The sequence below is a fragment of the Cupressus sempervirens genome, chromosome 3 (genome assembly GCF_028749045.1).
Source record: "Cupressus sempervirens isolate cs-2001-9-10 chromosome 3, ASM2874904v1, whole genome shotgun sequence".
Taxonomy (NCBI): Eukaryota; Viridiplantae; Streptophyta; class Pinopsida; order Cupressales; family Cupressaceae; genus Cupressus; species Cupressus sempervirens.
The window spans coordinates 462,538,551-462,565,292 of NC_143120.1; the positions used below are offsets into that span (position 1 = coordinate 462,538,551).

The 26,742-nt window shown below is 34.4% G+C and overlaps 1 protein-coding gene and 1 pseudogene across 1 annotated transcript in view; both read left to right on the forward strand.

Annotated features, from left to right (window-relative positions):
• LOC149567120 (pentatricopeptide repeat-containing protein At2g03880, mitochondrial-like) overlaps window positions 1–26,742 on the forward strand; it is a 179,811-nt pseudogene that overhangs the window by 40,814 nt on the left and 112,255 nt on the right.
• LOC149567121 (putative inactive purple acid phosphatase 27) overlaps window positions 1–26,742 on the forward strand; it is a 93,022-nt gene that overhangs the window by 35,473 nt on the left and 30,807 nt on the right. Inside the window, exon 6 of the mRNA XM_089820319.1 lies at window positions 4,816–4,908. Within this exon, the coding sequence (XP_089676445.1) occupies window positions 4,816–4,908 (93 nt within the window). The remainder of the gene's footprint in view (window positions 1–4,815; window positions 4,909–26,742) is intronic.

Genomic DNA, 26,742 nt, shown 5'->3' on the forward strand with positions numbered 1-26,742 from the left:
CAGCATATGTGAAGTTCATGAGAGATTTTCATGACATATCAATACTTAGAAAGCAGTGATACAAGAGAATATATGCAATGGTTAGCAAGAAGAAGTACGTTTTCTAGAAAGCCTTAGTCAAAATGAAGCTTCAAGCAACTCAACAACAGCTGCAACAAATAGTTTTATCATTTTAAAGTGCATGAAGAAAGTAGATTAAGCCTGTTTTGTGTTCAAAATAGCACATAAAAAAAAATCCAAGTCATATGTAGCAAATGGCAATATTCCATCAAACAACAGCAACAATATCAAATATAGTGGCTCAAATAAGGATGCGCCTAGAATCACAACTCATGCAAAAGCTACCAAATGAACAACAACAATCACAATGGAGGGTTAAAGAATAAATAAAAGGAGGACATGAGCCCAGCCATAAGGAAACATGACATATTTTCTTTTTGGAAAGCTTCAAATAGAAAGGAAAAAACCCATTTCGGGTTTAATCAGAAATGAAGTCACACTTCCTCAAAGAATTTATAGAATAAGAAGTGCAAAGGAGAGGAGAATTTAGAACAATTGCTGATTATAAAATTTCATAATGGCGATTGCAAATAACAACAATATTACCTCATAAATCATGGCAACAAAACCAACAATGTTGGCTTGAAGACCCAGTTGTTCCAGTCCAATGTAGATGTGCATCTTTAAACCTCCAATCGTGAGGATAAATCAAGACAAAATATGAAAACTGACCTCATTAATCATGGTAATAACGGTGAGAAAGGAAAAAAGCCAAAGGGTGATGTCTAAATAAAACCAGTCATAGTTTGCAATCACATATTTCTTCATGAAACTAACAGAGTATGACCTCCAACATCAACGGCTAAAATAAAACGTGCCCTGCAAGTTTAACAACAACCTTACCTTTCAGTTATATTACAGCTTCTAGCCTCATAATCATTCCAATCACAGCTTGCATAATGGCAAGAAACTCAGAGAAATCATGGATTTAGTTGCAGAAAATGACTTCAACAAATGACAGATATCCTCGAAAAAACCATGGCGGCTGTTCAAACCCTAGCCGCATCTCTTCTCCAAGCTCTCCAAATAATGCGACATACAAATGAATAAACTTAGGGTTGCAATAAGATATGCCCTCGATTGTTTTTCATAACCATTGAAATCCGAGGATGAAGAGAAGCTTTTGTTTTTTATTTCCCAAAAAATAATGTAATTATATGTGTCGAGGGGTGGGAAATTTTTATTAAAAAACATGCTAAGTGTTAAAGCAAAAAGGGGTGTTAAGTGATTTGCATAAAGGTTATATTGTAAAACAATGTATTTAATGGTATTTTTATAAACCATTTAATACGTTTGTTATTCTTTTAAATGCAAATGGAGAAAGAGTAATAATTGAACATGTGTTATAAGTACTTGGTCTTGGAGGTTATAGATATTTCATGAGAAGGCTTAGTATTCAGATTTAAGTTGAGTTGCTTTATGAGATGTTTTGAATCTTTTTAGGGATTACAAGGTCAAATCTGGATTTTGACTAGGTATTTTTGGAGTCATTATGGTCTATTAGAGCGTTTTATGGTCTATTAGAGTGTTTCATGGGTGGTTATGAGTGAGTCATGGGTGCTATTATGACTTAGTGTAGTTATCAGGCAGTGAATCATCGTTTTTGACAAGGATTGACTCCTCTTTTGGAGTCTTTTCCCATGATTTCGACCCAAAGCAGTTCCTCATTTTAGGGTCATTTATTGGCAGTTGAAAGGAGGGTTTTTGATATATTCTATCACTTTTACTTGTAAAAAGGCATTCAGTATTGAGCAGAGGCCTTTGAGGTTATTTTCACTATGTTTTCAGTATTGTCTCAGATTAAAATTGTATTTTTCAGAGCCTTGAAGGAATATATTGAGCATCGGAGATCTATTTTTGGTGTCATTTCTTGTATGTAGAATTAATGGTTGATATTTTTTATAAGTGTTATCCTAAAACCTTTAAGGTGTCTTTGAGTAGCTATTATTGTTCTATGTAGGTCAAAAATCATACCAGTCATTGTAGGTGTTAAATGTGATTAATTTCCTTTTAATACTTTCATCTATTTGGTCTTCTTTTGAAATACTTATGTGCTGATCAATGTGTCAAAAGTTGTATCTGTTTATCCATTGCTAAAAGTTTTCATCCCGTGTTCAAGAAAAGGAAATTTTAATCATAATCTTTTGGTGTATCGCCATTTTACCTAGGATTTTGTTTTAAATCAGTTTCTTCATATCCCTTTCCCTCAAAAGTTTCTTTTCTAGTCGTATGTTTGCAAGTGATATACCATTGAAAAAAATTGATAGGAACCAGCTTGAATCCGGAGGTTCAATCCTGTTTTTAGGTCACCCACACCGTTGGACTAATTCTAGTATTTTGATGCAGAGATAGGATGCAAATTTCTGTAGTTAATAGTACAAAAAACTTTGAAAATTTCAGAAGTATATTCTCCCCCACTTTTTGATCTTAGGGTTTTAATACTTTTTGATGTTTGATTTTCCGCAATTTCTTTGAATTCTTTAAATTTTGATAGAACCTCATTTGGTTCTTTGACCTTTAGAAAATAGATCCAAGTTTTCCTAGAGAAATCATCAATGAATATTATGTAGTAAGAGTAACCTCCTAGAGAAAGTGTTGGCATAGGTCCACATAAGTCGGAGTGAATTAGTTCCAGTTTTGATTTAGACTTGTGTTCACTAGGAGGAAAAGGTCTTTTAATGTTCTTTCCTAGAGAACATCCTTTGCAAGTGCTTGTATGTTTTGAATTTAGGCTAGGTGTTCCAGTGAATTTATCTACATTTGGAAGTGAACTAAATCCAATATGTTTGAGTCTTCTATGTCATACTTCATTAGGATTTGTCACTTCATGGTTAAGAGCTTGCTTTTGAATGTTGCATAGTTTATATAGGGCCCCATCTCTAGTCCCTATGGTGATAGCATTTTTTAGGTTAGTGTTTTTAGGCCAGGACAAAACTGTCTTTATTGAAGGTGACTTGAAACCCTTCATCAGCTAGTCTAGAAATCGATACTAGATTTCTTTTTATGCTTGGTACAAAGAGAACATCTTTTAATTTTAGTGTGACCCCAGTCTTTAGTTGTATAGATCAGGACCCAATTCCTTTAACTGGATAGGTGGAGTTGTCTCCAATGGTGATTCCTTCAGTGAGATAATTTCCAAAATTTTCAAACTTATCTCTGAATCTTGTTATATGTTGGGAAGCGCCACTATCTATTATCCACACATTTTCATTTGATTTCATCTCACTTGATAAGGCAGAGTAGAATAATAGAATTTCATCCTTCTTTGTTTCGGCTAAATAAGCTTAGACTTTTTCCCTTTCTGGAGAATTTCTAAAAGTATGTCCAAATTTCCCACACTTATAACATTTAACTTTGGAGAAGTCATTTCTTTTGTAATTATTATTCTCTTTCCTTTTGTCATAATTCTTTCCTTTGAATTTCCTCTTTTTCACTTTGTTGTTAGAGATTGAGAAGAGAGCTTGATTTTCTTCCTCTTGATTTGAGATGATCCCTCTAGTGTTTAGTCTTGATTCTTCTGATGTGCAATCAATTTTTAATTGATCAAAGCTAGTATTGAAGGTCTGCTGACGATTTGGATGAATGCTTCTTAAGACATGGGTAATCTTCTAAGTGCTATTATCGATAGTTCTTGGTCTTCTACTTTGTTTCCAGTAGAAGATAATGGTTTTTAATTTCAGAAATATTTTCAAAGTAGGATGATATTGTTTCTCCTTTACTCAATTTAGTATTCATTAGTTGATTTTTTAATGTAATCAATCTACTTGAGTTGTTGATTTCAAATGTATCCTTAATTGTCTTGAATACTTCAAATGCCTTTTTTAGATTCTAGTTCTCCAAGTGGCTTTTTCTGCCTCATCTTCAGGTATCGAAATGTCTGATTCAATGAAAGATTTTAGTTCTAATTCTTCAAGAATTGTAATAATCCGAATTTTCCAAGAAAAGAAATTTGCTGCTCCTTCAAGCATATCCTCTACTCTAACATTATTTGACATATTGCCACTTTTGATTCAAGATTAAATTTGAAAGTCTCTTTACCAATCTGCCTCTGATACCATGTAAAGTTTAATAGATCTTTAGCGTTGGAGACTAAGCAACTGTATTTTCAGTCTTGATATTATTTAATTCTGGAGATCTTTGAGTTTCTGATGTGAATGCTTGACTTCTTCTTCTTATGTGTGCTTAATGATTTATGTAAATCCAATATATATTAAATATATTTATTGAAGTAGTATTCTGATATAACCTGAGATCGATATGCCAATGTAACTTATATGATCTGCAGATAGAAAGTAGAACAAGTATGTATATGTTGAAACATAACCACGTAGGGTCATGCCTTAACATATATACAATTGCACCTGTTCATAATTAATTACAACTCACCTGATACTAATCGGTCATGATGAAACAAGTCTGATAACCGATAACCAAGCGATGTATGAGACACCCGATATATTGCACCTGCTCATTATTAAGGCCATCAATTTTCAAATTTATGCTAGAGGGAACTGTCTAAATACTATTCTATTTTGTCCAACATAAAACATCCCTAATATCCAAGAAAGTAATTTGACAAGCAAAAGAAAAACATTGCATGCAGATGAAATTGGGTCTGACCATTCTTTTTCAGTTCTCTGTAAATTTATTTAGTCTACGTTGAGAAATTTCTTACAAGTTGTAAAGATCTTTCAAAACCAGCATGATCGGTTTATGCATGCCACTTGGCCTTGACTATTCTTACTTGTGTTACAGCCAAAGTTATTGGCGATTTCCAACACTATTAGTTTTGCATATCCAAAGGCACCATTGTATCCACGTCTTGCTCAAGGCAAGTTATGGAATGAGGTAAATATTTTTTATTCTTGTCTGCTTTTCGATTTTGTAAATGCCATTCTATGGTTTTGAGTATAAACTTTCCTGTTCATGCATCTAGAGCTTGCAGTACATTATTTTTTATCTAGTAGTTATTTTGAATATTTTTATTCTTGAATCCATATATTAAAATATGAAGTAATATCTATTGTTTTTCAATAATTTTAGCTATAGAATGGTTAAAAAAGGGGCAGGTTCCTACTCTGCTGCTTAGCTTATCTCTGCTAGCAGCGGCTGCTCAACAATTTGTGGAGCTGGTGACCCTATGGGTGTAACATTTGCTGCTTATTTTTAAGCAGTCCTCTTAAATATTATTTTAAAATTTAATTCTTAGTCTTATTTCTTGCAAATAATATTTGAAGGCAAAATTGTTGGCAAATAGAAAGGAGATGGAAAAAAATGGTGAAGACAGTTGCTGCTTATTTTCAGCCTCACCTTTTTTCAAAGCTTATTTTGAATTTTTAAGCAGCAGCTGCTCCACTAAAATAGTGAAAGATTCCAATTTATCCTTTCCTTGTGATAAAAAAACTGCATGGGAACACTCTAGCTGCTTAAAATTAAGCAGCGAGGGCACTAAAGCAGCCACAAGGGGACATCGGATAATTTTATATGTATTGTTTCTGAATATCTACTCACATCATTGACACTAAAATCACTACAATACACATACAATACATTTCATTTACTTGTCACGGTAGAACAAAGCTATATGTGTTTGGATCAAATTGACCTGTATACATTAATTCTTTCATATTTGTTCACCTTATCTGTTATCTGTTTGACACTACTTGCCGCCAAACTGTCTTTGCCGCACTATTAACATGCAATGGCCAGCCAATATTTACATCAATTTCCAACTGAGCATGGATCAAATTGACCTAGACACATTAACTCTTTCACATTTGTTTACCAGATCTGTTATTTGTTTGACACTACCTGGTGTCAAACTATCTTTGCCACACTATTAATGCAATGTCCAACCAAACTATCTACGCTGTACTATTAAAATATGAAGTAATATTTATTGTTTTTCATTACTTCGTAGCAATAGAATGATGGAATATTTCTATATATTTGTTACTGCATATTTGTTCACATCACTGACACTAAAATCACTACAATGCATATAAAGACATTCAGTTCGCTTGTTGCACTAGAATATAGGATCAAATTGACATGGACACATTAACTTTTTCACATTTGTTCACCCTATGTGTTGCCTGTTTGACACTACTTGGAATCAAACCATTCTCAGTACACTATTAATATGCAATGTCCAACCAATTTAATTACTGCCACTAATGCCTCTAGTGCCAATTAAATATCTTTTTGCAAGTGCAATTTTTTCTCTGTTGAGTGTGTCATGTGCAAACTTTCCATTAATGAATCTAATCTAGAGTACTGGTAGTATTTGTAAATGTACTGGAAACTTTAACTCAGACTGATATTATTTGCAAATAGATGCAATTCAGAATGTATATGTATCAAATAGACATTCAGAATTGAGAGATAAATGCTGATGAATTTATTGCAGGTATAAGTCTGAAGTACGACTTGCAGAGATAGAACTATTTATGTTTTCGATGGTTCTTATCTCTTGAGGTTTTTCCATATGTATAGCCCTACCAAAGGCCATATCAAGGGCAGTCATGTCCGATCGGTCTAAAGAGACATGATGATTCAATTACGATTGTTTCCAAAAGCCCTGATCCTAATCGGGTGATTATAATTAACCAATTAAACTTTAAAACACCGATCTTAATTAGGTTTTGTTTGGATAACAAGTCATAACTGATCTGCATTAAACAGTGATCATAGACTCGATCAGTGCTTGATCGATTTGGCAAGGTAATGCACTGTTGCAAGAGATAATGTACAGATTTCATACTTAGCATAGTATGCACAGTCAGGTTGAATTTGATGATGGTAAGGATAATGATTATGTTCATATATGTGTGTGTATGTGTGTATACCAGTTCACATGGTGAACTGGTATACATGCATGCACACACAGCTATCAGGTTAATCCTTCCATACTGACCGACGCTACCATATCTTCGACAGTATTGAAGAAAATAAGCATATGCAGTGATTCTTGTCAAGTTTTGTTTTCTGTAATAAATATCATTGTGAAGCTAATCCATGTACATAAAGTCATATGCTTTTACTGTTAAACCACCAAAAGTTCACTTGCATCATTTTTTTCCTTTCTAAAATACATATCATAGACAATGTAGCATCATTCCCCCCCCAAAAGCACATATCATAGAAAATATAGCATAGAGTAAAAAGCAAAATTAGCAACTTGGAATACAACCTTCTCTACTTTTCTTGGCTGGATCAGCAAGCACCGATAGTTTACGTAAATAAATAAAACAATAAACAAAATTATTTTGGGACAACTATGGTGATTATCATTAAATGATAATTATTAAAGATTTTGCATTGCACTTAATTTTTAATTATTTGAATCCCCCCCTTTAATTATTTGAATCCCCCCCTTTCTGGCACTGTAACCTTGGCATTGGCCTTAGCAATAGCAGGTTGAGAGATGATGGCAACCTATTGCTCACTAGGCCTCACAACTTGGACTGTCTCCACCAAAACCTCCATACACAGAAGCTCCTCTTCTGCAACTTATTTGTGTTCTTCTCCTTTCTCTATCCCTTCAACGTCTCCTCCTACTAGCACAAACTCTAATTCCCCTAGGAGATTGGGTAATGGCAGTGAAAGAGGGTGGTAGGTGTTTCTTGAAATTTTCTTTTACAATCATCCTCCCCTGTAGCTTCATTGCCTTGTTGGGGTGGTGTGGCCCTAGTGGAAGCCATTGCTACTGCGTCTGGCACTAGTGTAGTGGTTGGTATGCTGGTAGCTGACATGCTAGCAGGATTGGCAGCTGGCATATTGGTGGAACTAACATTTAGCACTGTGCTGGTTATTTTAACTAATGCTTGTTGATGGGTGTTTTGTGACACACGTCAATGTAAATCAAAATGACAACTATTTTTTCCTCTCCAAGGAAATCTCAAATGCTAAACAATGTGTAATTATGTGATCAAATAAGGCAACCCCAAGATTTACACTACGAACTAGTGGTTGTGTGTTGTATAAATTAGTGAGTTGATGTGATATTGCTGGTAACACACAAAGGAACTTACACTTTTCTTCTTGGATTCAATCAACATTGTCCCCTTAAAGTGGCTAGAACTTGAACTTCAAATAAGGGACAAATGGGATAAGGGTTAGAGAATCTAATCTACTTTTATACCTAAGGACAATGATGACCATGGATAACACTTTGATAAATGAATTCTTTAATCAAGCTTTATTTCACTACGAGGAAACAACACAAAACTGATTCAATCTCCAAAGATCATATTGTAACATTTATCCAAATATCAAATACTTGTGCATCCAAATGAACATCCACACTCGAACTAGTGCTTTAGTTGGGTTTAGACTAATCATGCACTACAATTTGCAATCAACAAACTTTAAATGTTATGAACCAAAGAATTCATCATATATCTCCACATTACTCCATTATGTTTAATGAACTTTAACTAAGTCTTGAGAAGTAGAAACCAAGCAAAATATTGAAACAACACACAAAGACCCACCTTCTCTTTAATGAAAATTGTATATTAACTCCAACATAGTCTTGGCAACAATTTTTTATTTCGTCTTACTACTACTACTTCTATGTCTAATCTTCTAATCTTTAATTATTTTATAAATGAGAAGACAAAACCTTTTATAGACCTTTGTTACAAATGAAGGGCTTAGATTGATTTGATATTAACAACCAAGATATTTTAGAGAAACCATAATTAGGGTTAGTTACAATTACTGCTTACAAACATTTAGTATCATCCAATGTGATGAATGCAAATTCTTAAGCACATGTCTTTTTAACTTTTAAGGATGAACCAGTGGGAAAATTGATTGTGATAATGCATTAAATGCCTTCCACATGTCCATTTGTGATTGAGTCAGGTTTGATGAACTTGGACATGTGACTGGTGGAAGATGAGTGGGTGCCACCTTAGCATCTATAGTTCTCAAAGTTTTTATTTTCTTCATCTTTCTTTCAACTCCACTTCTTCATTATGATAAATCAGTCTGTGCATCTCTAGCAATATCTCTTGATAATCAACATTGTCTCACCTTTGATTGATTGTGATACTATATATCCCCAAATTGCTTCATCTTGAATGTTCTTTTCCATCCTTTAGATTTCTTTGTTTTTTTGGAATTCTTCTCTTCGAATATTTCCTTTTCTTGATATCTTAGCCCTCTTGTAGTGATTGGGTCTTTCATGTTGACTCCTGGATTTCCACCTTTGGAATTCCAAGTTCAGTTTGCCTTTCTTTACTTGCAGAGCGATTCTCTTCTTTGAGCTTGAGTTCCTTCTTTGTTTATTTCTCTAAAGTGTGGATCTTGATGTTTTTATCTTCATGTTATAGCTGTTGGACCCATCCTTGGCTTTCTTGAGCACCATGAGTGCTTTAATAACTCCTTTTGAATTGTTAAGCTCCTTGTTGTGATGGATTGATCTCCTTGTACTAGTTGTAGAGCTCTTCATGTTGCAATTTCCTTTTACTTATCATCTAGAAGGGTGAATCTTGATGTCTTCTTAGATCTGCTTCATCTTGATCTTCATCAGTCCATCAGCATACCAACTTTGGTCCTTGTATCAAAACTGAAAAAGAAATCATTTTCAATTAATGCTAGATATAAAAATGGCATGCAAGAGAATTTTGAATAACTCTAAAATGTTTTCATGATAAACAATTCTTCATTTGGAATTGGATTGAAGGATGAAATCTGTTTTTGTTTTTTCAATAATAAGCATCTGATTTTGAAACCCTTGCCTTTTACTCTTTCCTCAAACAAAATGTATTTATCGAAAATTCTGGCTTTGTCTTTGATTTTTGCCCCTCAGGTCTTATTGCAATTCAGATTTCTGATATGAATCAGATCTGGAAATTGCACTTTTGGTTGATGAAATTCATGTCCTGCTGGGAGTTTAATCTATGCTCTGCACTAAACTCACACCTTCCTGATTCACATCCATTCTGTTTTGAACTTGCGCCTTGCTTGGAAATTTTTTTCCTTAGGTCGGATATTTCTTTGATTTGATTTCCCCTTTTACCTTTGCTGGGAATTTCCTGCTGCAATTTTCTCAAATTCGTTTAGGTCCGCACAAAATTCCCTCTCATTCTGTATTTTTCCTTTGAATTCAAATTGCATTTGATGTGAATGAAGGGTTTTGCACTTTACATCTATAGGTGCTTATTGTAAATCCCAATTTTGTTTATAATGCCAACTAGCCTCCTAAAATGAATTTGCACATTCACTGATAGGAGCTGACCGGATTTTCATTTGTAAATTATTTAATCTCTTTCCAAGGCAGAAATACAACCCTTGCAATGACTTTTTGGTGGGAATTTAGCAATTGCAATGAATACTGGGCACATTTTAAAGGTTTGTAAAGATAAATCTTCATTTCTTGGGCGGAATTTAGACCTTTGTAAGGATTAATGCTTATTTGGAGGCCAGCATTTTGATATGTGTAAGGATAAACTCATTTTGGAGGATGGAATTCCTATTTAAGGGATTTCATGATCCCCTTGGCAGAATTTCCACTTGTCCAAGGATTTTGTATATTGCTGGGTAGAATTTAGCATGATTTAAGGATTTTTGCAATTAAACTCTGGATTTCTCAACCTTACACAAGGATTTCTCATTTTTTTTCTTGGAATTCACTGGGTTTTTTCATCTTCGCTTGATTTGTTATTTTGCAATTCCTATTTTCACAAGGATTTTTTTCATTTTCTATTTTGAAATTTTACTTGGCTTTTTTCCATTTCTTGTATTTTCAACTATTTGGTTTAAATTTGAAGCACTTCCTTGGTTGGAAATTCAACTAGTGGAAGGATTTTTGCATTCCAAGTTTAAATTTTCTATCCTTAGACAAGATGTCTCATGATTTCTCTTCAATTTTTTTAGCCTTGCAAAATTTGGAATTTTGAGACGATCAACGAATTAGAGATAGAATCTCGTAGGTGACAGGGATTCTCAAATTCTGAACTTGGAATTTCCAATTCAGATTAAGGGTTTTTTGATACTTCCTATTAAGTGCCCAAAAAGTGGCGTTTACAACTTCAACTGCATATTTAAAATATTGACCTTATATTTTAATGTTGAGTTGAATTTTTTTATAAAATATAACTTAAAATCACTTTATGTTATCTTTTAAAGTTACTTTATGATTTTTAATTTATCACTTAAAGTGATTTAAGTCATTATAAAGCACTTTGTGCTATATTTTGATGTTGAGATTTACTTTAATGTTTTAATTTAAAACATTTAAGTGAAATATCACTTTTTGAACATATTTACACATAATATGTAAAATATATTAGTGTAAATATGTATTTGACCCCTTTAAGTGAGATTTGCTTAAGAAAATGAAACAGATGTGCTAAATAGAAAGTTTTAAGTGATGCAAGTCAATTACATGTTATTTTTGAATTAAATACATATAATTGCTCCTCCAAACCATGTTTTTAGCTTGTATACCACTTTTTTCTCACAAAACAACTACTTGGGTGGTTTCACTTGCATTTTAAAACATGTAAATGAATCCCCAAATCCTGATTTTGGTCTTTACATTAAAATAAAAATGTCTAATGCCTTTTCCTAACCACAATTTGCCAAAAGATGAAGTTTATTGGTAAATGCAAGTCATGAAAAATGTGCAATGACTCCTAACCCCAATTTTGGTTTAGGTGTCCAAATGCATGCAAAGGCATTGCATGTAAAGCTCCTTGTAAACCATGATTTGCCTTTCCAAGGCAAAAACATCACATGCAAGGAGCTCCAATAAACCCAATTTTGGTCTCTAAGTAAGTTGCACACATTTGCATATGCATTTGAATCTAGAGTCCCTGGTTTTGGTCTCCAAGGCAAGGCATTACATGTAAGAGGGCTCTCAAACCCCGATTTTGGTCTTCCAAGGAAAAATGTCACATGCAAAGGCTCATCTAAAGCCTGATTTTGCCATAGATGTTTGAAAGAGAGTCTTGTAAGTGCATTTACATCATTACATGCACATGTAATGCATCCTTTAAAGCCCGATTTTGGTTTGGGCATGGTTTACATGCATTTCTATTGAATATTTAAAACATGCATTTGGAATCCCTAACCTCGATATTGGGTTTCCTATGCAAAAATGCCCATGTAGAAGGCATTCCAAACCACGATTTGAGGCAAACATGGTTTCTCCAACACATGTAATGTCTTCCTCAAACCCCAATTTGGGCTTTTAAAGGAAAACGCTGCATGCATTTGGCCTTTCAAGCCCTGATTTTGGCTTCAAATGTATTTGCCTTTGCATATTTTTAAATATACAAAATGTTTGGAGAACCCTGATTTTCTTAAGAGAAACATGTGCGAACATTTTGCTACTCTCATGCACATTTAATGCAAGGTCCAAACCACAATTTGGTCTTGGGAAGGCATTTTTAAACATGAAAATCTTTTGGAGAAATGCAAGCTGCACTTAGAAGGGAATTTGCAACAAGAAACCACGATTTGGAGCTAGAGTTTGAATTTTTCAAAGCACTTGATCTTTACGTGCATTAACACTTCCAAAACCTGATTTTGCAGAGAAGAATTCCATGTCAACTTTTTCTTGCTCCAAGTTTTGCTCTTTGCTCTCCAAGTAAGTGTAAGACTTGGATTTTGATTGCATTTATTGATCATATGTAATGTTCCCAATGACATACCCGAGTTTTGCCCGAGGGAAAGAACCTAAGGGAAACTCTTGAGGGAATGTACCTAATGGAGAACAACCGAGTGAGACACCCAAGGGAAAGTACCTGATGGAGAACAACCGAGGAAACTACCCGATGGAGAACACATGAGGAAAGTACTCAATGGAGCACACTCGAGGAAAGTACCCAATGGAGAACACCTGAGGAAAAGTACTTGATGGAGAACACGTGAGGAAAGTACCTGAGGGAAACACTCGAGAGCAACCACCCAATGGAGACCACCCGACGAAAGTACTCGGTAGAGAACACCCAAGGGAAAGTACCCGATGGAGAACACCTGAGGAAAGTACTCGATGGAGAAGATTTGATGCCATCGTAATTCTTAAAGAATGTCATGGTAATGTTTGAAGAATGTGCTTCAGGGAGTGAGCTGGAAATGTCGAAGGGAAGATATAATTCACTAAATACACCAAATAATAGCCAAACACAGAAGTGTACGCCAATAGAGAAATAACAATTTATTGCCGAAACTCAAAATATTGTATTTGCAAAACAAGGATGGTGCTATGATTTGCCAGATTCAAGCCAAGATATACACAGACGGAATAAAGTGAGGGTTGAATACCATTGAAACCGGAATAGCCTAGTAGGGGAGTTCTTCCACTTCTGAAATGATGAATAACGTAGAATTCCAATAGGAATTTGCAGCTGAAAGAAATAGTCCAAATCATATAACTAACAACTTACTACATGCTACACATAAACATCCCTTTGGACAAAACTGCCTGTTAAGTTTATAATAGTGATATCATACTGGTTTGAGAGTGCAGATCGCACCATAATCTTCTTCCTTTGAATACCATTTAAGGCATTATATAACTTACACTTCATAAAAGGATGGGCGGTGATTTTTGGTAAATATTAATGTTTAACACTAACTATAACTTAACAGTTATGTTAGTTAATGTTTAATTATCTCCATTGGTCGCCAATTTATGGAAGTGTAGTATGATCCGACCTAGAGAGGGTCATGTCCCTTTGGTCATGGTATAATAGGTAGGTATTATTGTAGTTTGAGGACACACAATAAACTTAAGTGTGCTCCTTCAAGCAATGCTACCTATACGAATATATTGTAGAGATAAAACAGATTTAGAATAGAATCAAAGGTGATAACTCTTACTTTCAAAACATTAAGAAGATCATCTTCAGCAATAAAGGATATTATAAAAGTCTAAGTTTTAGAACAAAATTTGCAGAAACTTTACATGGTATCAGAGCTCTGATAGTCAAACCTAGGCTTTGCAAATTAAGTAATCAGACCTTATATATATCTAGCATCATTCTTCTATCTTCAATGGCATACACAATTAGACCCGAGGACAAGTTTGATGGGAAAGAACACTTTGATGCTTGGAAATTCAAAATCATGATGATTCTTGAAGAAAATGATGTAAAACAATTTGTTGAATCAGCATCCAGACAACCTACAGTTGAACCTCATAAATCCTTTTGGATTAAAGGAAATAGGAAAGCCATTCAGATCATATTAGATGGAGTAAAGAATGATACCGTACCTATACTAACAAAACATCAAACAACATTTGCTATGATGAATGCTCTAGTAAATGCATATGAGGTTAACAATGCAACTAGAGTTCTCGCACTAAAAAGACAACTAAATCACATACAAATAAAGAAGGGAGAATCAATGAATTCTTACTTCCTAAGGGTTGCCAGCTTTAGAGGTGAATTTGCAAGTATAGTAACCATCATTAATGACACGAAACTGACACTGATGGCTATAGATGGATTACTAGATTCATGGGAAACTTTCGCACAAGGAGTAAGTGCCAGGGATAAACTTCCTGATTTCAATAGACTTAAGGGAGATTGTCTTCAGGAAGAATTCGGAAAACTAAAGAAAGGAGGGAAATTGAAAACGGAAGATGAAGAACTTCATGTTCTTAATACAAACTCCTATAAAGGCAAGAAGAAACATTTCAAGAAGAAAAAGGGTAATCAAAAGAATGACAAATCTAAGAAAGATCTATCCAAAATAAAGTGCTTTAGATGTAAAAAGTTTGGACACTATAGATCAAATTGCCCTGAGAATTCTAAACAACAAGTGAACTGTACAAATGTTACTAGGCAAGAAAATAACTATGATCCTGAGAATTGTGTATTCTATTCGTCACTATCAAATGAAGTCTCAAATAAAGCATGGGTGATTGATAGCGGATCATCTAGACATATTATAGGATACAAAGAAGCGCTAGACTCTATATCAAAAAAAGTTAATGGCAAAGTCACCATCGGCGATAATTCAACACATTCCATCAAAGGAATTGGGAATTGCACTTGGAAACTAAAATCAAGAAATTCTCTTCTTCTCAAAGGAGTACTCTATGTACCAAGAATAAAAAGAATTCCAATCTCATTTATAACACTTGAAGATGATGGACATAATGTTGCATTCATGGACAGGGAAGTAATAACCTAGGCTAAGAACTCCTCAATTAAGAAAGCAAAATTGATTGGTCAGAAAAAAGGGTATTTGTATGAATTAAATTCAAAACCTAGTTGACCTATTCAAGCCTCAATTCATAAAGTTGCAAACATAAATGAAATATGGCACACAAGGTTAGGACATCTAAATTTCAAAACCTTATCAACTATGGAGAAGATGGTTACTGGTTTACCTAAACTAAAATTAAATAAAGACCACTCAAACATATGTAAAGGGTGTGCTCTGGGTAAAAACACCAAAAGTCCATTCCATGATAGCACTAGGAAAATTAACAATGTTTTGGAATTAATCCACTTAGATTTATGTGGACCTATGTTTGTTCCTTCTCTCGGAGGATTCTGGTACTATATTTTGATCATAGATGACTTCTCTAGGAAAAATTGGATGTACTTCCTAAAATGCAAATAATTAGAAGAAATGCTAAAGAGATTTAAAGAATTTAAAACCTTAATTGAAAACTTATGAGGACATAAAATTAAAACTTTTAGAACAGATAATAGAGGCGAATACACCTCTGATTTGTTTAAAAGGTTTTGTAAAGAAACAAGAATTAAGAGGGAGTATACCGTTCCTTATAACCTAGAACAAAACAGGGTAGCAAAAAGAAAGAATAGAACAATTATAGAAGCTGCTAGAGCTATGATATTTGATCAAAATCTAGAATATTATCTTTGGGCATAAGCCTCTTGTATTGTTGGCTATATTCAAAACATAAGCCCTCACTCCTACCCTAGAGATAAAACTCCTGAAGAAGTCTTTACTAAGGTTAAACTCCATATAAGTCATCTTAGGATTTTTAGGTGCCTTGTATATATCCATGTTCCAAAAGAAAAAATAACTAAGCTAGAACCCTCTGGGAGAAAAGGTATTTTTGTAGGTTATAGTGAAACATCTAAAGCATATAGGATTTTCATATATGGACAAAAAAATATTGAATTTAGTAGGGATGTAATTTTTGAAGAAGATCTAGCATTCAAAAGAGCCCTAAGTTCTGAAGAACCCTCTCCTTTACCTTGTTCTGAAAGAAATATTGAATTTGAGTCTCAGAAGGAGAACATGGAAGAAATTCAAAACCTTAATCTGGGAGAAACTCAAAATTCAAAGAAAAGACCACTTTGGGCCATTAAAATAGTCGAGGAAGCACAAGACTTTGCTGCACCTTCTGGAACAGTCAGAGAAAGAAAAAGACCCAAAAGATTTTCTAGTTATACAACAAACATGAATGATTTTCTAAATCAGAACCAACCAATACTTTAGATGCTATTAAACATACAACTTGGAAAGAAGCTATGACAACAAAATACCAATCTATTATGAAGAATGATGTTTGGGAAACTATTCTGAGACCTAAAGGAAAATCTGTTGTTTTTTCCAAGTGTATATTTAAATCAAAGCATGCTGCTAATGGTAGCATTGAAAAATATAAAGCCATATTTGTAGCTAGAGGATTCTCTCAGAAAGAAACTTTTCCTCCTGTTGCTAGATACACCTCTATAAGAGCAGTCCTAGCCATTGCAACATCGAAGGGATGGAAAGTACATCAGATGGATGTAAAAACAACATTCCTAAACGGAAAGATTACAAAAGAAGTATATTTTGAGCAACTTGAAGGATTTGAAACTCATGATCTTAACATTTTTGTTTGTAGGCTCAAGAAAGCTCTCTATGGGCTTAAGTAGGCTCCCAGGGCTTGGTATGAAAGAACAGATAAGTATCTCACCGGCTTAGGATTCTCCAAAAATGAAGCCGATGCAAATTTATATTATAAAAGGGATAAAGATGATATGGTAATTTTGATACTGTATGTTGATGATCTACTAATAATAGGTAATAATCATCTCATAGATCAATGCAAGAAAGATCTAATTAGAGAATTCGAGATGAAAGACTTGGGACTCCTTCATTACTTCCTAGGACTAGAAGTATGGCAGAATTTTGACAACATTGTACTTAATCAAAGGGAAGTATACATTAGATATTTTGAAGAGATTTGGAATGTGGAATTGCAAGTCTATGTCTTCTCCAATGGAGACTAATCTACATAAACTTAAAGAAGTAGCAACAAAATCACCTTCCATAGATTTTACTCTTTACAGACAAATGGTTGGGTCCCTTATGTACTTGGTAAATACAAGACCTGATATTTGCTATGTTGTTAATGCCTTAAGTCAGTTTATGTGTAAGCCAAAGGAGATTCACCTAGTTGTAGTAAAACACATTATGAGATACTTACAAGGCACTCTTAATCTTCGGCACAAATATGAAAAAGTTGACTTAGATTTACATGGATTCACTGACTCAGATTGGGATGGAAGTGTTAAAGACAAAAAAAGTACTTCAAGATGTTGTTTCAGTTTAGAATCAACAATGATATCTTGGATATGCAGAAAATAGTCTTCGGTGGCACAAAGCTCCACAAAAGCCGAATACATTACAACAACGATGGCTTCTTGAGAAGCAGTTTGGCTGAGAAAATTACTTGTGGGATTATTTGGGCAAGCCATGAATCCTACAATTATTCATTGTGATAATCAAAGTTACATCAAACTTTCGGTGAATCTAGTTTTTCATGATAGGTCCAAGCATATCGAAATTCCTTACCATTATGTATGAGATATGGTAGATAGAAATACTATAAAATTAGAATACATTTGCACTGCAAATCAAACAACATTCTCACCAAACCTCTCTCTAGAGTGAAGATATACACTCCAGGAAAAGACTTGGTATGGTTGAATTGTAATTCATTTGTATTCTTTAAATTATTAATAAAATAATTTTATTGTTAGGTTATTGACTATTATGGGCTCCACCATCTCTATTCATTATTTAAGAGGTGATGATCTCTAAGGTAATGAATACTTGTATAAAAGACATTATGAGAGATGATGATCCCTCAGACAATGTATTGAACAGTATAGAACTACTGTTAAATCTAGGTGAGTTCAAGATCATTTGTGACATAAGCATTTCTATGCCTATCAATCACAACTTGGATAAAGGAAGAATTCATTCTTTAGACTTTATCCTATTTTTTGGTAGATCTTAACTCAAGATCAAGTTGTGATATAGGATTACCAGTTCCTATGAGTCACAACCTGGATAAATAAAGAATTTAATAATTCTTCGGATTTTATCCTGTGTGTATTGCATTACATGCAATACTAACATCATTAGCATAAGTCATATCACAAGATGGTTATATGACTCAGTATCATGTGTTCCATAATGCCATTTGCTCAGAAGATTAAGATAGATATAGAGTATCAATCTATGCTTATTCATCAGAATTGATGATGCTAGATATGTTATCTCTCAGCATGACTATCAAGTTAAGAGGGAGTGTTAAGTTTATAACAGTGATATCATATTGGTCTGAGAGTGCAGACTGCACCATAATCTTCTTCCTTTGAATACCATTTAAGGCATTGTATACCTTACACTTCATAAAAGGATGGGCGGAGATTCTTGGTAAATATTAATGTTTAACACTAACTATAACTTAATAGTTATGTTAGTTAATGTTTAATTATCTCCATCGGTCATCGATTTATGGAAGTGTAGTATGATCCGACTTAGAGAGGGTCATGTCCCTTTGAGGGACATGCCCTTTGGTTATGGTATAATAGGTATGTTTTTATTGTAGTATGAGGACACACAATAAACTTAAGTTTGCTCCTTTAGCAGTACTACCTATATGAATATATTGCAGAGATAAAACAAATTCAGAACAGAATCAAAGGTGATAGCTCCTACTTTTAGAACATTAAGAAGATCATCTTCAACAATAAAGGATATTATAAAAGTCCGAGTTTTAGAACAAAATTTGTAGAAACTTTACACTCCCGTGGGTTTACAAACTATGCCGACACGAAAAATACCTATGGATAACTAATAATAATTGGGCTCCTTTTTTGAAAATTAAAGGTCCAAATAATATTATTTAAATTTTTGGATTGTTAATTATTTTAAGTATTTTATTAAAATTGGGGACAATAGAAATCCGCGCCGCCCAAAGATTGCTTGTCCTCAAGTAATCCGCAAATTCCGAGATACCAAACCATGCACAGATGTGGATAGCTATATCTGCTGGAAGCTCCATGCTTCTTCAAGATCAGATGAGCATGATTGAATTCAATTGAGATGAGTAGACCACCACCAGGCCTCCATTGCGTCGCTCTGATATAAACATTTCTATGTCCAAAACCACCTAGATCCCATGGAAGCCAATCATAAAATACATCGAGGCTCCAATCCAAAACCTTCATGACATCACGCACACCAACCTCGTTTGGAGTCTCATCAGTCAGGTGAATCTTGCCACTTCCATGAGGATGGTCTTGCACCAGTACAAATCCAAGTGCATCACATTCGACCACCATCACTTTACCCATATTTGTCGGCACTACCATCATACCGGTGAAGAGTGACTAGTTTTCGCTGCTCCATTCTAATAGAAACATCCTTGCCAAATTTATGTTATGCTACAATGTCATGTCCAAAGTCACTAGGATCCCAAAGAAGCCAATCATAGACTACATCGATGTTTAGATCCATAATCTTCATGTAATCATCAATATCCTCAAGAAACTCATAGCTCATGTAGATCCTATGAGTTAACTCTTCACATGAAAAAATTGCAATCATGCATGACTTAGGCACAACTAAAGGATAAACTCCATATTCAAGCAATTGTGGTTGCTCTTGTAGGGAATCATTTGTAGCATCTCCATGAAGTTGAACAGTTGTTGGTAGAGAATTTCCATCAAGTTGATCGACAAGTGTTGGTTTAATGAAATTAGTGCATGCATCTTCTTCACCAAACTTCGTTGTCTTGAAGTTTCAAGTATTGTCCACTTGTAGGCATAGCAACAGACTCTTGCAAATCCTCATGTGACTCTTCATTTTCCTCTTGTAATTGTATGACTTCATCTGGGAGCCACTTATCAATCTCCCGCTTTAGACTTTTATTGAAGAGTTTATTGTGCTGAGATGACAGATACTTTATTCGCAATTCTATATAATCCTTCAGAGATATGTTTCTCTCCCATCCACCAATCACCCGATCTTTCTTGATTTTCTTCAGCATCTCGACCAATGTGGGAGTTCGCATTTCGTGTTGCTATGCCCTAGGAATGAATGTTGTCACTGATGGCCTTGTGTACGTCAAGAGGTTGAGTGTTTCATTCGCCTATTCATGGAGCCTTTGTTGACTTCTTAGCTCTTTCAGTGCATCAACCAACCCATCACTTGGTTCCATGATTTGAACTCAATACCTAACAAGTTGGCAAGATCACTAGCTTTGATACCACTGTAATGCTCCTGATGACACACTTGCATTTTGCCTGAGGGAAAGTACGGAGGGAAAGTACTCGAGGGAAAGTATTCGATGGAGAACACCCGAGGAAAGTACTTGATGGAGAACACTTGAGGAAAGTACCCGATGGAGAACACGCGAGGTAAGTACTTGATGGAGAAAACCCGAGGAAAGTACCCTATGGAAAACACCCGAGGAAAGTACCTAATGGAGAAGCTTTAATGCCACTATGGTTATAGAGATGAAACCTTGCCCATTACTTGCTCCATGAGTAAGTGGATTCTTTCTTGAAAATCAGAAAGAATATCGGTAACACCTCTTTACAATATCTCTTGACTTCTTGCTTACTTTGAGTTGATCCAAGGAATGGTGAGAAAGGGGAGCCTTCCGTTTAAGGTAGGAGATACTCTGTCTCACATACTATGGTTGGTCAACCTATTTTGCGACTGAATTTGCATAAATTGTTGGTTGCAAAATATCCACCCAACACAACCTAAGGACACAAAGCTAGAAAGTGGAAAATAAAAAGGAGTCCCTATTTGCAATGGGGCACATGTGTTTACAACACAACAATGCTGTGGCTTTTGGTGTTGTTTTCCACTTTGCCACAGTAGCCACTGGTGCAGCCCTCTACACTCCCTTAGGTGTGATAATCCTTAGCGTATTGGTCGAGGTCAGTTGAGTTGTGGGTGAGAGTATGCAAGGTGCAAAGATAATGATGTACTTGCCTAAAAAATATAAAGAATTTATCACCATGACCTAAGGAGAAAAACTGGGAAGCATGATCACTTAATAATTGTGATTCAAAAATTGTATGAGGAGATTCACGCATGTGCTCCTAACAACAAATGTCATTAGAAGCCTTGATGGTGGTTGAACCGAAGGAGGAAAGTGTAAAGTGTCTAACAACTGCAATTTTTGAAGCCTTGGAAAAGGTTAATACAATAAAAATCTATCAAGCAACAGAAAATCAGAATATAGTCACCAAATATTTCAAAAGTCTAAAGATACAAGGAGAAGAAATAATTTTAGATCCCTCTAATGGGATAGAAGCAGCCAATTCTTCATATGTTCCTTCTATCACAAATGAACTAAGTACACTAATTCCTAAGGATTGTGGGTTGAACTTATGCTGTCTCAAGGATCATGCATCAGGGATGATATGATAGGGACTGAATATAGGGATCATAATCAATGTGAAACATTTTAGCAATGAAGATGTCATCCAGGGTTCTCTTTCAGCTCTTGAAGAGCACATGGCAGTCCCTAACAAACCAAAGGTCAAGGATGAGAAGCGTAACATTTCTAATGATAGTGTACGAGAAATACATTATGTATCCAATACAATCACCTTGAGGAAAATAAACAAAAAAATGTGACATTGGAAGGAAAGATACTGGAAATGGTAAGGAAGGATAGACCAATAGCTAGATGTTGTGAGATCGCATATCAATATCAAGAAAACGATAAGTTGACAAATGTGCATTAAACTCCACAAATAGAAAATCAAGATGGATCGAGACACTCCAAAGAACAAGGGAATAAAGGAGGAAACTATCAAATTAAGGAATCAAACAAGATAGATGAGTACTTCAGCTCAAACCATTTTCTAGAGAAGTTGGGTAATAAAAGTTGGGAAAACAATAGGTTCGGAAACAAGGATGACATTCAGCTTATTAATCCCTTTCATGAAGTGGAAAAAGATGGATCTATGACAACCCACTCCTTGAATTAATTAAAGAATTCCTTCATAAATGTTATGATAAGATTGAAGACAATCATAAAACTCAGGACCTTGGTGCAACTCCTTTCACTGAGATGTGGAAATAAGCTTGGAGAAGTAAGACCAACCATACTAATGTTATGACTAATCACTCTTCAATCAAATTACAAGAGATTACCTTTTAGGTTAGGTTAATGATGAGGATTCTTTCCTTTATTTTCAAAGATTAAATGTTGAATGTTTGAGAAGTAACACTTCCAGTGTAAATCCTACACAAAATAGTTAATGTTGTGTAGTGATAGCATCAATTAATAATTAAAGGGTTATTGGACCATTGCTCACTTTATGAAAGCTAATTGTAAGAAATCCTATAAGTATCATTCTGTTGGGTGGATATTTTGCAACCGACAGTTTTGGGTAAAAATCTAGTTGCAAAATAGGATGACTAGCCACAATGTGTGAGACAGAGTCTCTCCTACCTTAAAGGGAAGGCTCCCCCTTCTCAACGTTCTTTGGATCAACTCAAGGTAAGCAGAAAGTCGAGAGATTTTGTAAAATGGGTGTTACCAATATCCTTTCTTCTTATCTTTCAAGAAAGAATCCACTTACTAGTGGAGCGAGTAATAGGCAGTGTAAATCTCTAACTACACTTTTATCAAGAGCTGGAAACAGTGATACCGATAAACCTTCACTAACTCAAAGGCTAGCTGAAAATGTACTGGTTTGGTTCTAAGTTCGGTCCTACTTCTATATGAAACGCTTTACAATTGGGGCACAAAGACTCATAAAAGTAAGAATACTTATCTATTTTGCGAATTAAGAAGAAAATATAAGCTACAGACAAAGCTTCTAGCTAAATATTTTCACAATTGCTCCCGGTCAAAACTTTGGCTTCAATTGCTTCCTAACTCTTTTCTATTCAATTCACGAGATACAACTACCAATAACACAAGATAACATGAATCAAAGACAACTTGGATGAATTATAGACAAAGCTTACAATTCATACAAATAACAATCTCACTTAATCAAAGTTAATCTCAAGTGCTCCTTCGTATTCACTTTCTCTCAAAATAGTGCTTACACAAACAAAGTTCTGCTGGCACAATTTCTCCAGAGCTCTCTTGCATAAAGATAATAATAATTTTACAATGAGGGGGCACTCTTTTATATAGGCACAAGAGTTGAGAAAAAGATAGTGGAAAAAGTGGGAGCAACTCAACCAACTTTGACCTAGCCTAACTCAAAGAGAAATTATAGGGTTACATGCAACTGCACGTGCAACTCTCATTACATGTAATTTTCTACACATGTAACTCGCATTACATGTAATTACACATCTTCATGTAATACATCCTCTTCAAAACATGAAAGAAGAAGAAGAAGAAAGACATAAGAGAATTGAAACAATCCTAAGGATTGTTCCGCAGGGCCTTGTACTTGACGATGCAATCCTGAATGATCACAGGATCGGAAGTTCCTATACTTTGTACTGCTGCATTCACCTTGATAACCATGGTGTTACATTTTTTGATAACCTTTGGCTTTGACGAATTATCTGTTGTCAGTTGAAAACTTGATGTGATCAAGCTTTTCTTGTTCAAGTTGTCGTGAATTCTCCTTTGTAGATCAACACATTTTGGATTCTTTGACACTTTAAAAACCTTCTTGACGATGTCCAGATGTAAACTTGAAAAACTTTCCATCAACACCTTTACCTTTTTTTTTTTGACATGAAGTGCTCGGTGCATGGGAATGCGTGCAAATGGAGATTGTTGATTTCAAAAGTGACTTAGCGTTTTCAAGGCATTATTCCATGAAAAATGAATACATGTAAATGCAACATGTAACGGAAGGTGGAGGGTGAAATGAAATGCAAATGTGGGTGAAGGATACACTTCACATGTATGTGCGAATGGTCAAAATGGAAAGCATGGAAAGATGCAGAAACATATATTTGCTCACGAAAGCGCAAATGCATATGAAGGGATGAAAATGGAAAATGGAAGTAAGATAATGAGTTTTACAATCACTTTTGGTGAAAAGGAGAAGTCAAAGTACATGGGAAGTGAAAATGACATTTTTTTGACTTTTCAAAATGTGACTTTTAATCAAAATCAGACCCCTTGGATGCAATTACACGTAAGACATTTCGTGTAATCGTGTCCTGCGAATGGAAGCGAAAAGTGAGATGGGTGAAAATGGAAGTGAAAAATGGGATTACATGCATGTGTGGATGGCGAATGGAATGAAAAACATGTAATTGCATTTTGTTGAGTGAGAGATGAAGTGTTGTGACATGAAACGAAATGTGGAATATGACGATGCTTTCGCATGTAATGAAGCAAAACAAGTTCTTGGGAAAAAACTTGCAATTTCTCCAAGTGGAGAAAATTGGCAAGCAAGCACAAAACACAAAACAAAAAAGAAACAACGTACCTTCGAAAAATAACTCAAACATGCCAAGATGCAATGCACTTCAAAAATCAAATTCAAAATTGGGACTTGGGAAAGAACCAAAAACATGAAAATGAATAAAAACTTCATATTTAAATGAAAAAAACACTTTCCATGGCAAATATTTTCACAAATGGCAACCATCAAGTAATTTCATGCATAAAATCAGCAAGATAAGCATGAATTAAATAGCAAGGAGGAAGAAGTCCACTTACATGAAGATTAAGTGCCAAATATGAAGGAAAAAGATGCTCCAATGTTTGAAAAATTCTTCAAAAATGGTAAGACCTTTTTCAACTTTTCAAATTCCAATGGGAGAGGGCAGCAAACAAGGGATTCTTGTTAGAAGATGCCAAAACGTGCCCTAAAAACACTCCAAGATCCAATGTTTTTGAAGATTCATGCTTGCAAGACGTTTTTGGCAAAAAACATTTTTTCTTATCTTGTAAGATCAAAACGTTTTGATCATGAAACCTCAAAACATGAACTGCAATGCAATGTAATCGCCAAAAGATGCCAAGTCGATTTGGTTGGGAGGGAAGACATGCACTAAAAATGGATTTTTTTGCAAATTTCTTCAAAAACGTAATCCATTATAAAAGTTTCAAAAACGTTTTTGAGGTAAATGAATCTATTTTAGAAGCAAGAAAACTCATTGCCATCCAAAAACGTTTCAAATGGAACAAATTCCATATAAATCCATTGAGAAAAACTCAAGTTATGAGCAAAAATGAAGGTATTTGGAGTTTTCCTCAAAAACGTGCCCTAGGATTGATTTCCAAAAACAGTTTTCAGCATATTAAATCCATTCTTGATGCAACTAAAATCATTGCCAAGGAAAAACATCTTTAATGGAGAAGATTTCATACAATTCCACCAAGAAAATCTCAAATTATGAGCAAAATCGGGTTTTTGGAGGCCAAATGCATGCTTTCCTTTCAAAATCAGACTTTTTGGGATACATAGCATATTTTAAAACATGCTTTCCTTCAAAATCAGACCTTTTTAGGTGCATGACATGTTTTAAAATATGCATCAAGTGAAAATAGAACCTTTTTAGGTGCAATGCATATTTTAAAATATGCTTCCAAGTGAAAATTGGACCTTTTTAGGTGCAATGCATATTTTAAAATGCAACTCACCCTTTAGATACATAAGCATGAAAACTCCATTTTTCATGTCATAGCATCAAGAAGGTCCACTTATGGTTAACTTTTGATGTAATGACATCAAAAATGTCCACCAAAGTAAACTTTATATGCAATGGTATGTAAAAAGTCCACTTTTGATGGATTTTACATGTTATTGCATATAAAATTATGAAGTCTTTAAGTCATTTAGTTCACTTAAAATTGTAAAAAATGTTACAAAATGGGTCAAAAACAATACTTATTTGTCATATTTTGAAATATAAATATCATTTTAAAGTAACATTTAAATAAGTATTTGATTTTTAAAACCAAAAAATAAAAATGAAACTATATAGTTATATAGTTACTTTAAGTGAAAAATTGAAAAGTAACTCAACTTAAAATTATAACATAAAGTGCAATGTAGTCACTTTAAGTTATAAATTTAAAGTAAAAGTAACTTAAAAACATAACAAAAAGTGAATATAATGTTATATTTTTCAAAAAGTGAATTTCAAATTGAAAATATAACATCATATTTTTAATTCGTGTTGTTGCATCTAAAATGTCCACTTTTGAGGCACTAAAATAGGCATAACTCTTGACTGACAACTTCGATTGACCTCTAGGTTAGATCGAATCGAAGGGAAAAACGAAAGGCATGACATGAGCAAAACCAAAGGACTAAAAACAAGCAAACGCAAACTCAAAAGCAAAGAACGAATGATGAAGGCTTCAAAAATCAAGCAAAGGCTCGACATAAAGCAAAATGAAAGACTTGACGAAGGCCTTCAATAAAATAATTTGATATTTGAATCGAAATGGATCAATCGATCAACATTAAACAATTAAATATCAAATTCAGTCTT